Source organism: Monopterus albus, unplaced genomic scaffold, assembly GCF_001952655.1.
Source record: "Monopterus albus unplaced genomic scaffold, M_albus_1.0 scaffold85.1, whole genome shotgun sequence".
Taxonomy (NCBI): Eukaryota; Metazoa; Chordata; class Actinopteri; order Synbranchiformes; family Synbranchidae; genus Monopterus; species Monopterus albus.
In genome coordinates, this window is record NW_018127965.1 from 171,536 (window position 1) to 186,372 (window position 14,837).

The 14,837-nt window shown below is 40.1% G+C and overlaps 2 protein-coding genes across 4 annotated transcripts; one reads left to right on the forward strand and one right to left on the reverse strand.

The window, feature by feature from the left end:
* Positions 1-267: 267 nt before the first annotated feature.
* Positions 268-6,603, reverse strand: wnt9b (wingless-type MMTV integration site family, member 9B). Its single transcript, XM_020607360.1, has 4 exons — positions 6,358-6,603; positions 5,558-5,811; positions 3,586-3,851; positions 268-2,170 (listed from the first exon to the last, which is right to left on the reverse strand). Exons 1-4 carry the CDS (start codon positions 6,441-6,443, stop codon positions 1,709-1,711), a joined length of 1,068 nt encoding a protein of 355 aa, XP_020463016.1. The 5' UTR covers positions 6,444-6,603; the 3' UTR covers positions 268-1,708.
* An 852-nt stretch (positions 6,604-7,455) lies between these two features.
* Positions 7,456-13,923, forward strand: arf2a (ARF GTPase 2a). 3 transcript variants are annotated; one of them, XM_020607362.1, is made up of 6 exons: positions 7,456-7,561; positions 9,465-9,543; positions 10,479-10,633; positions 10,744-10,854; positions 10,982-11,106; positions 11,736-13,923. In XM_020607362.1, exons 3-6 carry the CDS (start codon positions 10,489-10,491, stop codon positions 11,895-11,897), a joined length of 543 nt encoding a protein of 180 aa, XP_020463018.1. In that variant the 5' UTR covers positions 7,456-7,561; positions 9,465-9,543; positions 10,479-10,488; the 3' UTR covers positions 11,898-13,923. The 3 variants fall into 3 exon arrangements, with proteins under 3 accessions (XP_020463018.1, XP_020463019.1, XP_020463017.1); XM_020607363.1 differs by having other exon boundaries at positions 9,465-9,514; XM_020607361.1 differs by lacking the exon at positions 9,465-9,543 and having other exon boundaries at positions 7,457-7,561.
* Positions 13,924-14,837: the final 914 nt, after the last annotated feature.

A 14,837-nucleotide genomic window follows, 5' to 3' on the forward strand; every position in this document is an offset into this window, starting at 1 on the left:
GGGGAGGACCATCTGCAGGAAGATGCAGGGCACCGAGTTTCAGGCAGGTGAGCTGCACTCGCTTCCTATTGCATGCGGAGTGCATGTGTGTGAGAGCACAGCTGAGGGTGAAACACCTGCCTCAACTGAAGACACGACAAACACAGAGCACTTACAAATGTGTGTCCATTTATTAACCTTATTTGTTTTAAATAAGAATGTAATGCAACAAGATCATTTAAAAAAGTTTACTTTTGAAATATGGAGCTAAATATATATTACCAAATTCAAAAGAAATGTACAAAATCTAAAATGTGATCTTTAAAGCAAACACAAAGGAAGGAGCATCTATCTACAGAGAGTATAACTCTGCATAGCTCATAAATCTTACTTATATTTACCAAAAGCGAGTGAGGTAGAAAATGATGATACCACATTGTCACATGCCTGAAGCCCTGACATGAGTTATATCATATATGCAGTTCGGCATCACTCAAACAAAACATAAACCGGCCAATAAAAATAAACCTTTTGGGTCTAATGTGCACTTTGACCTGCACAGATGGACACAGAGTTGGATATAAGTAATAGGGGGTAAACATGGTGATTTTCTTTGATTAGCAATTAGTGAAAATAAGAAGCATGATTGGCCCACTTCAAATGCATTCAGAACAAAGACATGGCTAAATCAGACTTTGCAGACCAAGCAATTTCAAACTTGAAATTATAGCAAAGACTGTGACTTTATGAATAGAGAAAATAAAAGAGGAGGGCATGTTCATAAATGTAGCATCCTTTTTTTCATTGTTTTTCAAAGACATTGTCTGCTGTTTCCCTCACTATTAACCCAAGCATTTCCCTTTGTTCTGGTAAGCACCCCATTAGGATACATGTAGTGATTTCCATAGACATTTCCATAAGAGCAACTGAAACCCAGCTTCTGTGTTTACACACTAAACCAGTTAATGCATGTAGTTAGGGTGTACATCAGTGGCATCGACCGCCCCTCAAAGCTTCCAGTGATTCTATTTAAGCAGGGTTAGGGTTAGGATAAGCATTTTTTCAAACCTCTATGATTAATTATACACCTTCTTTCATACAATATGTAGCAAGAGCAACGTTAAGTGCTTTTTACTCAGAAGTAAAACTTTAAAACTTCTCCACAGCAGAAAATAAAACAGCAGACAGAAATACAGACAGGTAGATTCCTCTTAAGGCCATTTCAGCCTTAGTGGCAACAATCGATTACAAGAGACTTAAAGTATAAAGCAGCAGCAGTACACCGGATGTAATAAATAGCCAAATGGAAAGGGAGAATAGAACAACGTCACTGTCACAGCCCCCCCTGCAGATGGGGCTTGATGTTGCTCTGCTGGTGGCACCCAGTCCAGTCCAGTACCTGTTTTAAGAGCTTGGTTTCCTCTGTCCCAGAGGAGTAGGATCTCAGTGCATCCAGTGAGAGGAAAGCAGAGTAGTTTTAAAACATCCTCACCTAATATAATGTGATGCATATCAAATCAGTGAGGATTAGCAAATAGCCAGCAATTTAATAATGTTAGAAGTGTATATTCCTTGATATGAGACCCCTCAGTTAATTGTCTGTAGGAGATTATAGTCCAGTTATATCACACCAATGATGAATTCACATTTTTCCATTGACTCAATGGATCATTCATTCTTTTTGCACATCTTCACACACTCCTTATAACTCTTATATCTCATCATTTGTTTATGAATTTTTGCAGGTATATACCTCCTCCTCTCTCACACATGTCTGGCACTCCACATGGCAGCACCAGCGTACCTGGCAGTGGCAGGACTGGCTGGTGAGACGCATGGCTGTGTTGTAACCACGTCCACAGCACAGACTCTGACAGCTGGTGTCTTTGGCACATGACCGGCCGCCTGTACCCGGGGAGTAGCGGGATGGTCTGCAGAAGCTGGGGGAGTCTTCCAGGTAGACCAGATCAGTAGTGCGGAGGCTCTGACCATGACGACGGGGCCCTGCGAGCTCGGTCTCCCCAGTGGCTGCGTTGGTGACACTCAGCACGCGCACCGAGGTGTCATATCGATACTTCAGCAGCCGCCCAGTGTCATGGAAAGGTGACAGCTGCTTCCAGCAAGTCCGTACAGCACAAGAGCCGGAGACGCCGTGACACTTGCAGGTTGTTTTCAGTCCACTCTTCACTGCCTGAAATGAGAAAAAAAAACATGGGAGGGAAAACAGGAGAGATGTCAGTTCCTTTAGTTTGATTCATTACCTGGTGTATTATCAGTGAGGTCTATCTGGACAGAGGGAGGCAGTTTCCTGCAGGGTAGGTAGGGGGTTAGAGGTGGAGCTCTACACCATAGTAAACCTGTAGCTCTCCCTAAGTTAAAGTTTTTGACATAATGGATTGAGGGGGGACTGTTCAGCATGCCATATTTCATTTACCTCGCATTTCTCACTTGGACAGCTCTTGCAATTTTTTTGTCTCAATGTGTTGAAACTAGCTCTGTCTGCTTCTCTCCTGTCTCCTAAAGCCTGAGGCAGAGGTGACAAACAGCTCAGAAGGTGGAATCTCTCCACCCAGTTTTTCATACATGCCTGCTCATGGAAAACACTGATAAGAATTTCTGCGCGGGAAGTGCCAAAAACTGCAGCAGTGGCTCGTGATGGTGCCGCTGATGTAGGTTAATAGTTCACTGAGCTTGATGGTCAGTGATGAGAGTGCGATCACTCAGCCTGCTATCTTGGCAGGGGCCAGAGACAGGTCATTCAGAGGGAGCCAGAGGGTACTTCTGGGTTGAGAAGTTCTGCTTAGTTCCTCCCTTTGCATGTGTGAACGCCTCAAGGGATTCAGAGCACCATTACTGAGAGACTGGGGGGGTGCCGGCCACTTCATGTTTTTGTTAACACAGCTCCCGGTCTCTTCTCAGTGACATTAGTGTAAAGTGAGGAAAACATTTAACTCAGTAAAGATAAGATAATAAATTGCTCTCTTTGCTTCCTGTTGTGTTTTTCCTTTTTGTCCCTAATAGCTATATGAGACCTGCCAGAGAAGGACCCTGGGCCCTGCTCTTTCGAAGATTCACGGTGGTGGTTATAATCATTAGCTGGATTTATGAAGAACACCATGATTCAGTAAGTGAAAAAATGCTCACTCATATATTAAAAAGAGGCCACGGTTATAATCATTCTCTGACATGAGATCTTTAATTTTCTGTATATCCATACAGCAAGCTTTATCATGCCTGTGAACACCTGGCTTCAACAATTCCACAGCCCATCTTGGCTTCCTGCTCCACTGCCTCATCCTCTGCCTCTGTTTTATCCACCAAGGCCAGCGATGCTAGTAAATAAGGGGGAATTTGTCTGGTTGGCACTGTGAAAAATAGGCAGGTGAGGACTGCAATTTTGCATCATCTGATAGTAAAGTAGTGTGTCAGAGATACAACTGCTATTTGAAATTACAGCCCAGATAATTGAACTAATTGTGGCTCCAGTATAGGTGAGGATTGAGATGCCTTGGGGTCAGGAGGCAAATTGATCATAAAGAAATTAGAGGGTTATTTCACTGAGGTACATTTACTGTAATATTTTTCCACTTCTTTCTTCACACTCACCCAAATTCCAACGTTGATGTTGTGGGTGTCGACCTGAGCCCTCAGGTCCTTGCTGACCCTCTTTTGGCCGAGGAACTTCTTGAGAAACTTGGTGCTATATTTCAGATTGTCACCGCAGACCCCCCACTGCCACGCTTCTCGATGCTGAATGCCGGGGGAATCGTCACAGGTGCACCTCTCCATTCGGCCTGAGCTACATGCTTTGGCGAGTGCATGTGTCAGTGCTGCGGAGGACACTGCCAGCAGGAAGGCGGTCTCTTTGAATGCTGGGGAAAATGTAAAACTCATCAGTAGAGGTGGAATAACTTTGTGTAAAAAAAACACACACAGAAGAACTTCAGTTCATTTTTATCCAGGCATATTTGAGAAGCTGAATTTGAGTTCAAAGCAAGAGCTATCCTTGGCATCAAAACATGTATTTTGAGTGCAAATTGCATATAGCTTAAGGGATAGAGTCACAGTTTACAATCATCAAAATGGCTTTTGTGACACTGAGTAAGTCTCTAAGCCAAAATGTGTACAGAGCTCACTACGTTGTCATGGTTTACACCAGCCTCAGTATTATTCTGTGTCATAATTCCTCCTCTGACCTTTCCTTTTGGTTTCAGACTGCTATTTGCTTCACCCCATAGCCGTCACTAGGGCATATTTTGATCCAATTAATTATTATTTTGACTAGGAAGGATTTTCTAAGATGAAAGTTAGTAATCATGCCGCCCTTTTCCTTTGGGAATGGGCGCTTTCCCCAGATAAAAATAAGCACAGGGCTTGAGCACTCTCCACCACATCGCATTTTTTGGCTTTCTACTCTCTCATTACCTCTATGCTGACCTGTTCATGTTCTTCCACACACTGATATCCATATGCATAAGGCTTGGAAGATCTGAAATCATTTTCTGTGCAAAGCAGATCTTCAGAGGGCTCGCAGGATATGCAATATGGTGATTTAGTATGGGCATATGTTTTTTCCAAGTGTATCTAATAAATCTTTGTGTCAGGCCATGCAAAGAATTTTTCAAGGGTTGTACCAAGGCAAGGGACCGTGGAAAACATCTTAAGTAACATAAAATAAAATCTAAAATGGTCAGTTGGTGTCATTTTCACAAATACAGTACTTTGGTACTGCAGAAATATTTGAGAATGACTTTCATACCATACAGCACAGTCAGTCACAACTCTTCTAAATTAGGAAAATTATATAGTAGCACTTTCTTTAGATGCACAACAGTTTACTGTGCTGTCCTGTGCTGTAAAATCAGTGGTGTGGTAGGGAAACAGATACATTACAGCTCATACTTTATAGGCAGCAACAAAAACAATTCATAATCCAAAAACTTTACTTTGTTTGCAATTTGCTTCTGACATTTTTTTATTCATTTTATGGACTGACATAAATCAACTGATATTAATTTGACACCGTTTTCTATAATAATAGCATGAATACATGCAAAAATTTCAATTTCAAAAAGCTTGAGGTAAGTTTAGTTCATTATGTCCCTGTGTGCGACCACGTGACATCATTAATAATAATAATAATAATAATAAAAAAAATCAAAATAACATAAAGTGAGACAGAATTTGATTACTTTACTTTCTCCAGTCTTGGCCCCAGACTTCAGTAAAACTCGATCTATGTTTTCCTTCCCATTGCTGTAGTTATTTGGTCTTATGAAACTCCCATCAGCGTCAGGGCCATGCAGGAAGATGTGGCAGTGATTTTTATTTTGGTATCCTGCTCAGATACATGTTGGCTTTACGTTTTGCTTTTATATAAAGTATAGAGCTGCTTATTGAAGTAAGTGGTGTTCATATGCACCTGTCTCACTTCAGGTAAATACAGGTAATGGGAATGATAAGAGACGTAAGAGTCGCAACCTACAAGTCCCTTAAACAAGAACCTGCTCAAAAATATCACTTTGATCAAATGAAGTGCAAAAACGACGCCTGTTAAAACTCTGAATAAATATGTCACCTCTTTTCAGAAGGCTTCCCCGGCCATCCAGACTGCAGTTCCAGCGTTCATTCCTGAACTGATACCGACACTCCAGGAGGCTGAGTCGCACCGACTCTCGCAACGCCTCGGCCAAACCAGGCTCCCTGCGACACAGCCTCTTCTGCCGCCTGGTCAGAGTCATTTGTTCGCACTGCTTCAGGTGAGCCTTTCCAGTGTGAGGTTCACTGGAAAACGGACCTGGTAAAAGCACCAAAGGTTCCCGACCTGTCAGCCTAGAGGAGGAAATAAAGAAATTAATTAGAACTTGTGCTTCAAATAAACTGATTGTTTTTCCCGCAGTCATTTGTAAACAGAACGATGTATGTGTGAGTTGTAGTTCATGCTTACTTTTTAACGCTGCGGTTGGCCACCTGAAAATGTTAATTTCTGATAATACATTGAACGAGGGGAAACTGTATTACTTCAGTTTTTCTGTTCCATATTCATACTGTGAACAGTAGAAATTCCTATAGGCTACAGGAATAAAAAAATCCAACAAACCTAATCTTTGATCATCTTGATTTGGTTGAGAATCATCTTAAATTAGACTATCACTTGTCTTGATTATGATTATGATTATTGCAACAATTAGCACAACAATTCGCAAAAAATGTGCAGGATTCGAACAACACAATATAGAACCGGTAGATTATGTACAATTATGAACGCGTAATTGGCTAGAGCGTGGAAAGGTTGTTATTGTGAGCTCATTAAAGCAAATAAAACAACCAAGGCAATCAAAAATGTGATGGGCAAAAGTTAAATAGAAATGATCTAACCCAAAATAAGCTGCAGTGTGCGAGAGGAGGATGCAGAGTGCAATGACTCGCAATAAGCAGGCAGTCCGTGGGAGCCTGGAGCGCATGGTGCCGGGTTGGCGCTGCTCTTCATCTCGGTGATTCTTCAATGGAGAAAGTTTGTGCCGTGTGGTCGGCGAACCTCTTTAAGTGTTCCCACATGCACACAGACTTTCAACACAGTGCGCCTGGCCCAGGAGTCCGCTGGGAGGGAGTGCCCACTGTGGACTGCATCGTCTTGCCGCACCCCCATTGGATTCTCTCAGGATTGTTACTGTATGTTCCCACCCATTGTAACGCCACCCAGGTGGACAGTGCTTCAATACTAAAATTTATTTATTATTTGAATAGAAATCTACACAACAGGGTAGCCATGTTCAGGTCTCCAGTCATCCCGGTTATGCACGTGAATTAAAAACCTAAAATCCGTCATTTTATGGGCAGAGATAACTGTGATTCTTTGAAGTTAATGGTTTTATTTGTGGTCTAAACCAAAAACGTTTTAATTATCAATTAAAATGTTCCGGACATGTTTATTTATTTTTGCATCAATGTCTATTCGATTGATTAGTAGTCTTTAAAAGCAGTGTTTTGCTTTTGTGTATAGTAGGAGTTAAAGTTAGTGCTTAATGCGCCGCCAGACTCAAGGGAGAGAAGAGAAAGCAAAAAGTGAATTTCCCTGTTTTGAATATTGATGTAGCCTATAACCATTCCCATGAGGCAGCATAGCCCTAAATCTCCTGTAAGGATTCAAAAGCACCATATGGACTGGAAGTAAATGATCAATGAAGTCTGAAGGGATGCGTACAGTAGCCTATATTTTTGAAGGAACTATAGCCTGTCATTGCAACCAAACAGCACACGCAGTGTTGTCCCGAACTTCATAGGGCCTTCAGATTCCCCCATACAGCCATGGATGGAGCACCTTCTAGTGGATCCATTATAGAAATTCAATATGAGAACAAGCTTGGACACCATATCATTTGGGGGCGCTATTTCACTATTGTCAGTTATTGCAACTGCCATATAACTTACAGAAAAAGAAGACAAACGGGCTGACGCATAAGATGATGACGAAGAAGAAGATGACGGTATGACGGGTTCTCCTTAATGAATAACACGCCGGAAGTCGCCATTTTGTTGTTGGACAGGACCAGTGAAGAAGGATCGAGAAGCGTTGGAACAGGTACAGATATTATTTTGAAACTTTTAACATCATTGTGTCATCGATATAACGTTGGTTTTGTTGGGATTAAACACCAAAACCGGGTAATGGTAACAGCTTTAGTGTTACACTCGGTTATAGCTTACAGAACCTTGAAGCCGCGTATTCAAAGTTCGTTAGCCTTTTCCTTAGCAGCTTAACTTTAGTGCTGCTTAGGAAGTTTGTAACATTGACCTATGAATACTAACGCCTCCTGATTAGTAACCAGTACATTTATCAGTCAGTATCACCTTTGTGCGCATGGAAGTGTTTCTGTGTGGTATAGCAAACATTAATATAATGTCAGTGATGATTAAAACATAGCTAGGCTAGCTAGCTAACATTAACGAGCTCTGACGTTGGCTTGCTAAATCCTCTTTCTACTTTGTGGATGCATATTGTAGAAACGTTTAAAAACGTCTAAAGGTTTAAACACAGTTAGCTAGCTTTCAAGCTACATGCCAACTGAATGCTAACATTTAATACCACTTTATGTTACATAGTATTTACAACACTGAAGTGTTATTTAGAATTTTAAATACGGCGATATTTAAGCACCTAGCGTTTCCCTTCATGGGCATTAGTCATCTGGCCGAATCTAAGATGGGTTAACCATCATTGTTGACGGTGCGAAATACAAAATGCATTTTATTTTATTTAACTCGTATGCAGACTATGTCAGTTAGGTAGACAGATGTTAACGTACACCTGTCGGGACCTGATCTAATAACTCATTAGGTAACGTTAACGCTAATGCAAATTTGACATTCTTGAGCATTAGCTTTTAATTGTACGTTATCTTCACAAAATGAAGTCGTTAGTTTTAAGTCATATGTCACATAAACCTCTCTAATGTTATGTCAAGAGGAACCTTTAATTCCTCTTTAAGTATCAGCTAAAGTACTTGATAGTACTTCCTTATTTGTCTGAGAAGCTAGATGCTAAGGAACATGTTGGTAGGAATGAAATATGATTTATTAGGATATTACAGATTCAACAAACCGCTTTAATAGTAATGGTGATAAAAATGAAGTTCATAAAATAATTGGTACTGGTTCTAGGGATGCAGGTAAAGAATATTTTCATTATTTGTGTTTTTTGATTAGTTGACCTGTCACAGGTTTTTGAGAAAATGGCAGAAAATAATGAAAAGTGCGCTTCACACATTCCAGTCCAAAATCCAGATCCCAAAATCTTGATGTTTAAGAAATCTGAAGGGAGCATATGTTTGGTGTTTTTGCTTGATAAATTACTTAAATTATTACTTGAATATTAACAGCTGGTAGTTACATTTTTATTTTATCAAGCAGTTAGCACTACATGGTTTTATACTCTACTGCTTTGGTCGTCACACTAAATGCTCCACAGAAAATAGTCCTTATTTGAATCTTGGTAAATGTAGATCTTTTAAATGCCTTTTTGTTGAATTGTTTTTCTTATTCAGCCTATTATTTTTCTTGTTTTTAAAGAAAGCAGGAAGACCTGCATACACACATACATGCACACACACTTTTTTCTCTTTGACTTACTGTTGTGTGCCTTTTGCCTTTTTAATCAACTACAGTGCAGTGTCACTCCCTCTCATTGGCATTCTTTGTTGGCCACAGGTATAATCCACCTCCTTGCTTGATCATAACATTTTGTCTTTTGTTACTGGATGAGTCAAGATCTTCGTTGTCTCTGGCTATTGCATTGTCACATCGCAGCAGTGTTGTTACATAATAGGACTGTGGTTTATTGTTGTCAGCCTTCACAGTCTTTAACTATCTTGAAACACCAGGGGCTAGGGATGGATTAGATAAAGAAACCTGATACAGATTTATTGTTCTCCAATTGAAATCTATTTAGCAAATCCTAATATATATTTTGTGCCCACTTTATTTAGGGATGTTCTGGATATAAACACACAGGAGAAGAAGCAAAGTTGTTTCCAAGGTTTGTCATGGAAACACTTGGATAAACAGGTGCTCCACATACAAACTTCTTATGCCTTTAGCACAGCTTTCTAATATTAGTCATTGAGGGCTTTAATTTGCAAATAAATTAAAACACTATTGCATCATCACTGAACATGATCCACTGAACACGATATCCACTCAAGCTGTCTTGTGTTAAGTTGTGTAAATCACAGAAGCTGTATGCTCATGATTAAGTTAGCAATAGTCAAAGAACAGAGGCCATGCACATCCAAAAAGTTTTACAGGTGCTGAACCAACAGCTTGAAGGCAAAAAAACAGAAAAAAAAATCTCACACTGTATTAAGCTCCCAATAATTTTATTCAGTAGCAGCAGTGTTTCAATCAGGCGTTATGAAACCATCAGAAATGAAACAAAAGGACTTTTTCTGAGTTGGACATTTTGCATTGTCAGCCAACAAGCCTACAGACAGAGAAAGGTTGCAGAAGAGGCAGTGATTTCAGTTTTTGGACTCTCAGTAGACACAAATGTCCAAAATGTAAGACTGCCAGAGTGCATGTTGTTTTTTGTTTTCTCCATTAGTTCTCTCTTGCTGTTTCTGGAAGAATGTGCTCTCTCTTCTTGTGCTTATCTCAGTGGTCTTCAACTGATGCACATCTGAGAAGAACAGGCTGGGACATGTTATCATTTAGCTGTAAAACTGTAAAATCATTGGCGTATACACAGGCGGCTTGTTTTAGGAAAATGCCACAGAAATACGATTTACAGCAATTGATCATTGAATAACTCTTGGAATATACTGACCTTATTCGTTTTGTATTGTATATTTCTTTGTCATGAGCATTGCCAGCTACCCCTGCAGACAGCCAGTAACAACATCATCTTCAAACATTAACTCTTTGAAAGTCGCTCTGTCATTGTTAGCTGTTTGATAAGGTGTTTTTTGAGACCTAACCCCTCAATATCCTTTGTTTTTATGCAGCTGAGCTAAGATGGGGAATTTTGCTAGCCTGTTTAAAGGGTTGTTTGGCAAGAAAGAAATGAGGATCCTGATGGTAGGACTGGATGCTGCTGGAAAAACCACCATCCTGTACAAGCTCAAACTGGGAGAAATTGTAACCACAATCCCTACCATTGGTGAGTCCTCTCCTGCATCCTCATGAACTTAATACCTACAGGGACCCATCATGCAGTGTGACAGCACAAACCGTTTCATGTCTTTTGTTTTTGTTTTACTTCATCCTCAGGTTTTAATGTTGAGACAGTAGAATACAAGAACATCAGTTTTACAGTGTGGGATGTCGGTGGTCAGGACAAGATCAGGCCACTCTGGAGGCATTATTTCCAGAACACACAAGGTGAGAGGCTTCCTGATGTTCCCACATCTGAGTCTGTTGTACAAGCGCTGTTGGATGCATCCTCCATTACACGTGAAAATCTTTGTCAACTTCATTAATAAAATCCTCATCTCTTTTCCATTTTAAGGCCTTATCTTTGTAGTGGACAGTAATGACAGGGAGCGAGTTGGTGAAGCGAAGGAGGAGCTGATGCGAATGCTGGCTGAGGATGAGCTGAGGGATGCAGTGCTGCTTGTGTTTGCCAACAAACAGGTCAGTTTGTGTCAGTGTCCTTAAAGGAGACCAGCATTATTAGTGGAAGAAGTTTCTGCCCATTAGGTGGCCATAGATCTTAGTCAGCCAGTGACTTTACCAACATAGGATTGGTTCATTACCATTTGATTGGTGTGACCAAAGAAAACACCCATACAGTATATGAACCCATGCTTGGATAGAAAAGTATAATGAGAATGTGGGTTATTGAGAAACTGTTGGTCTAATTATTGCAATTTTTACCATACAGAGTTAAATCCCTCTACCATAAATGATTAAAATGCACAACAAAATGAGCTAGTGGAACCAGAAAACGTGTCATTTAATGGTTAACTATTATAACAGTTGGGATTGGCTATTGGAAGAGAGAAATTTATAAACTGATTTATGTGTCATAGACACAGATCATTTTAATGTGGATTGAAACCCTTGCAATTTGAAAGTCCTGCAACAAAAAAGTAAATTAAATCTGCTTAACCGGTGACACTGGTCCTTTAGAGAAGGATCATTCACCTGTTTATATTATTAAGCAGTTGTTGCCTCAGATCAGTGCACACCATAACAGGAAATGGTAGTTACTTTTTTTTTCTCCTCATATTTATTTACTGTTGTATTGTCTGCTTTTTCAGGACCTGCCCAATGCCATGAATGCAGCCGAGATCACAGACAAGCTGACCCTGCACTCCCTGCGCCACCGTAACTGGTATATCCAGGCCACATGCGCCACAAGTGGAGATGGTCTCTATGAGGGTCTGGACTGGCTTTCAAGTCAGCTCAAAAATGCAAAATGATCGATCATGTCCCCTCCTGTCCCCACTCTGTTTGCAGTGCGATGGGAGACTGCACTGGTCTCCTGGTCTCACTTACTCCTCTTCTTTCCTGTCTTTCCTCTGAAGCGTTGGACCTTTGGCCAGTGCTCCCCTGCATCTGTGTACTGTATGGGTGGGTTTGGATAAGTATTTTTTTGGATGGATGGATGGATGGATGGATGAATGAATGTGTGTATGTATGTGTCAACCAAGTGGGAGCAGCCCTGCTGTGCCTTGAACACGGTTAACTCTCAAACACCTCCTCTCCCCAGTGTCAGCACATCCATTAAAGGCACTGGTTTCCACAAAGCAAAGAGCAACACAGGACATTAAGCTCTGTGTGTCATCTGTCAAGAATGCTTGTTTAAAAAACAAACAAAACCCAAGATGATGCTAATTCATTTTTTTCCCCATCTACCAGCAACATTGTGTTTTTGTTTATTCACCCTGCAGAGAGAGACAGTGTAACCTGTTTCCTGTTTGATCGAATAAAATGCCTGACATCTTTTTTTGAAAATTGCGTTTTGGTGGATTTGAGTTTTTGATGGTTGCATCGAAGACTGGATGCCTGTTTTCCTCTGTTTTATTTTTAAGCGTTTTTTTTTTTTTTTTGGAATTGTTATGTGTGTATACAGCAGGTCCTCTTAATGGTTGGAGCGTGTTCAGCATCTGTTGCAGGTGTTTCCACCTATGTGGAGTCATTTCTTCAGTTCACTCCCACCTTTCCAAGTTATCACCCTTAGGGTACAACCAACCAATATTTCTTTTAATTAGTCCTCATGTCCTTCACACAGAGGATTAAGTAGTCCATTATGGCTGAGCCTAGAAAGGGAAATGCTCATCTTCAGTTTCTATTATTATTTTTCCTATGTGGAGGTGTGTTGAGTGTAGCTACTGGTGAATGTGTGTATCCTGGGAGAACTATGGGTTTCAGCTACATCCGTTGGAACGTCAAGGCCTTTTATAGAGTTGCTCCCACTTTGACCTCTTTACTGTAGTCTTTATTTTCTCTTGTATGTAGTTCTTGGGGTTAGGATCGGTTTTCTATTTTATTATATCTTTTGTTATGTTACTGTTTGTAGATGCATGACCTGGTTTACTTCAGCATGAACTACCTTGCCAGGTGTGCAGTCTTTTGAGTAAAAAGCTTTTGGGACCATTTAGTTTGATTCAGAAAGGGTTCGCTGCTTTTGGTTCAGTTTTGGATTCACCTGCCGAGCATGAACTCGCCGGCTCCCGTGTTTTCCAGAGGACACACATGCTCTTGACCAAATTGTTAGCACTGCTATAGATGGTACAGTTGAATTAGAAGTGTTTTCTCCAGCCTGCTGTATGAATTAACACTGTAATTAATTCCTCAATGCTTTAGGCTTTATGGTATTTTCCCTTGCATGTATCCAGGGTGTTTCCAATGCTTTTATTTACATCATATTCCTCTAATGTCATTTGCACAACCTCACCAGCTTGCACCACAAAGGCCTATGTGAAGACAAGTAATTTGTTAGTTAGCAATAAACCTCCCCATTGCACTACACCAGCAAACAGTTTCAGTGTGCAAGAAAGAATGTTACATCAGTCAGTGACAGAATAGTTTCACCACTCACCCAATGGTCCCTCCTGAAATTTGATAAGAAAATCTTACCAACAGTGCACACCCCTTACTAACTTAATTTCCTACAACTGGACATTCGTTTGAGTAACTGCATAACTAATATTTTGGGCTTTCTTTGTCCTTATGGTATATTTTCAAAACATTGGTAGAGTTCATAGTATATGTTACATAATTTGGTATACAACAAGAAATACAAATGTGTATAATAATCAAGATAATGTATTCTAACTTGACATCCACCTACCCTTGTTTAGATGTGAAGCTTTAATTTTCAAGATTCTTTCTGTACAAATGACAAGGTATGTGCATATGTATTAAGTACCTCCTTATGCTTTTTAAAAAAACTCACCTAGTAACATCTGATAAATGCACTGTAATAAAGAGATCTCTACTGTATGTCTGCTTTACTGGCCTGTTCATTGGACTATACCTTAGAAAGCAATTTCAAGGTGTTTGCACACACCTGACAGTGGTGAATGTAATCAAAATTCCTCTCAGCACAAGTCACATCGAAATAGAATTTCCAAAATATTAATCATTTTATTTTAAGCTGGTTAGCAGGTTTTCTGTGTTGGTGTGGATCATATCAGTTGTTTCCTGTCAAAAATTATTTTCGGTGCTCTAGACATCAAGGACTCGACAGGTGTCAAGAATGTGAGATGCCTTATGGATTTTGTTTTCCTTCTCAGTGAAATCTACACTCAGGTCTGTCACATCGTCCTTAATATGTTACCTGTCAGTCAGCAGGCTCAGGCACTGAGATCTGTCCTCTGAGGTTATTTTTACAGGACATATAGTGGTTTTCAGAAAAACATTGTTTCCAACAATTCAGTTTGGTTCTTATTTCCCTCATAGTCAAAATGTTTGTTCAGTAAATCAGTTCTCTGCAGCTGTTCATCCATCCATCCATTGTCTATACCGCTTATCCTGAATAGGGTTTGTGCGTGTGTATGTGTGTATGTGCATATATATATATATATAGCTATGGATATCCTAACTGCTACCTTCAAATAATAATGATCTGTGTTAGGACTGGACTAAAGTGACCACTAGTGAACAATAAACTATTTCTCTTTAACCCTTAGTAGTTCAGCTGCCACTTGTCAAAGCATTGGATTTTGAAGAAAAGAAACGGATACAGAAATGTACATTTTCTCAATTGTTCAGTTAATTCATTTTAAAGTATTCTCCAAGTGTTTGTTACTTAATGTCTTGACACTGCCATAAACATGTACAGACTGCTGAAAACCTCTGTGTGTATTGATAATTACTGATAACAATCAGCACTGATGTTGCTCTAGACATCAAGG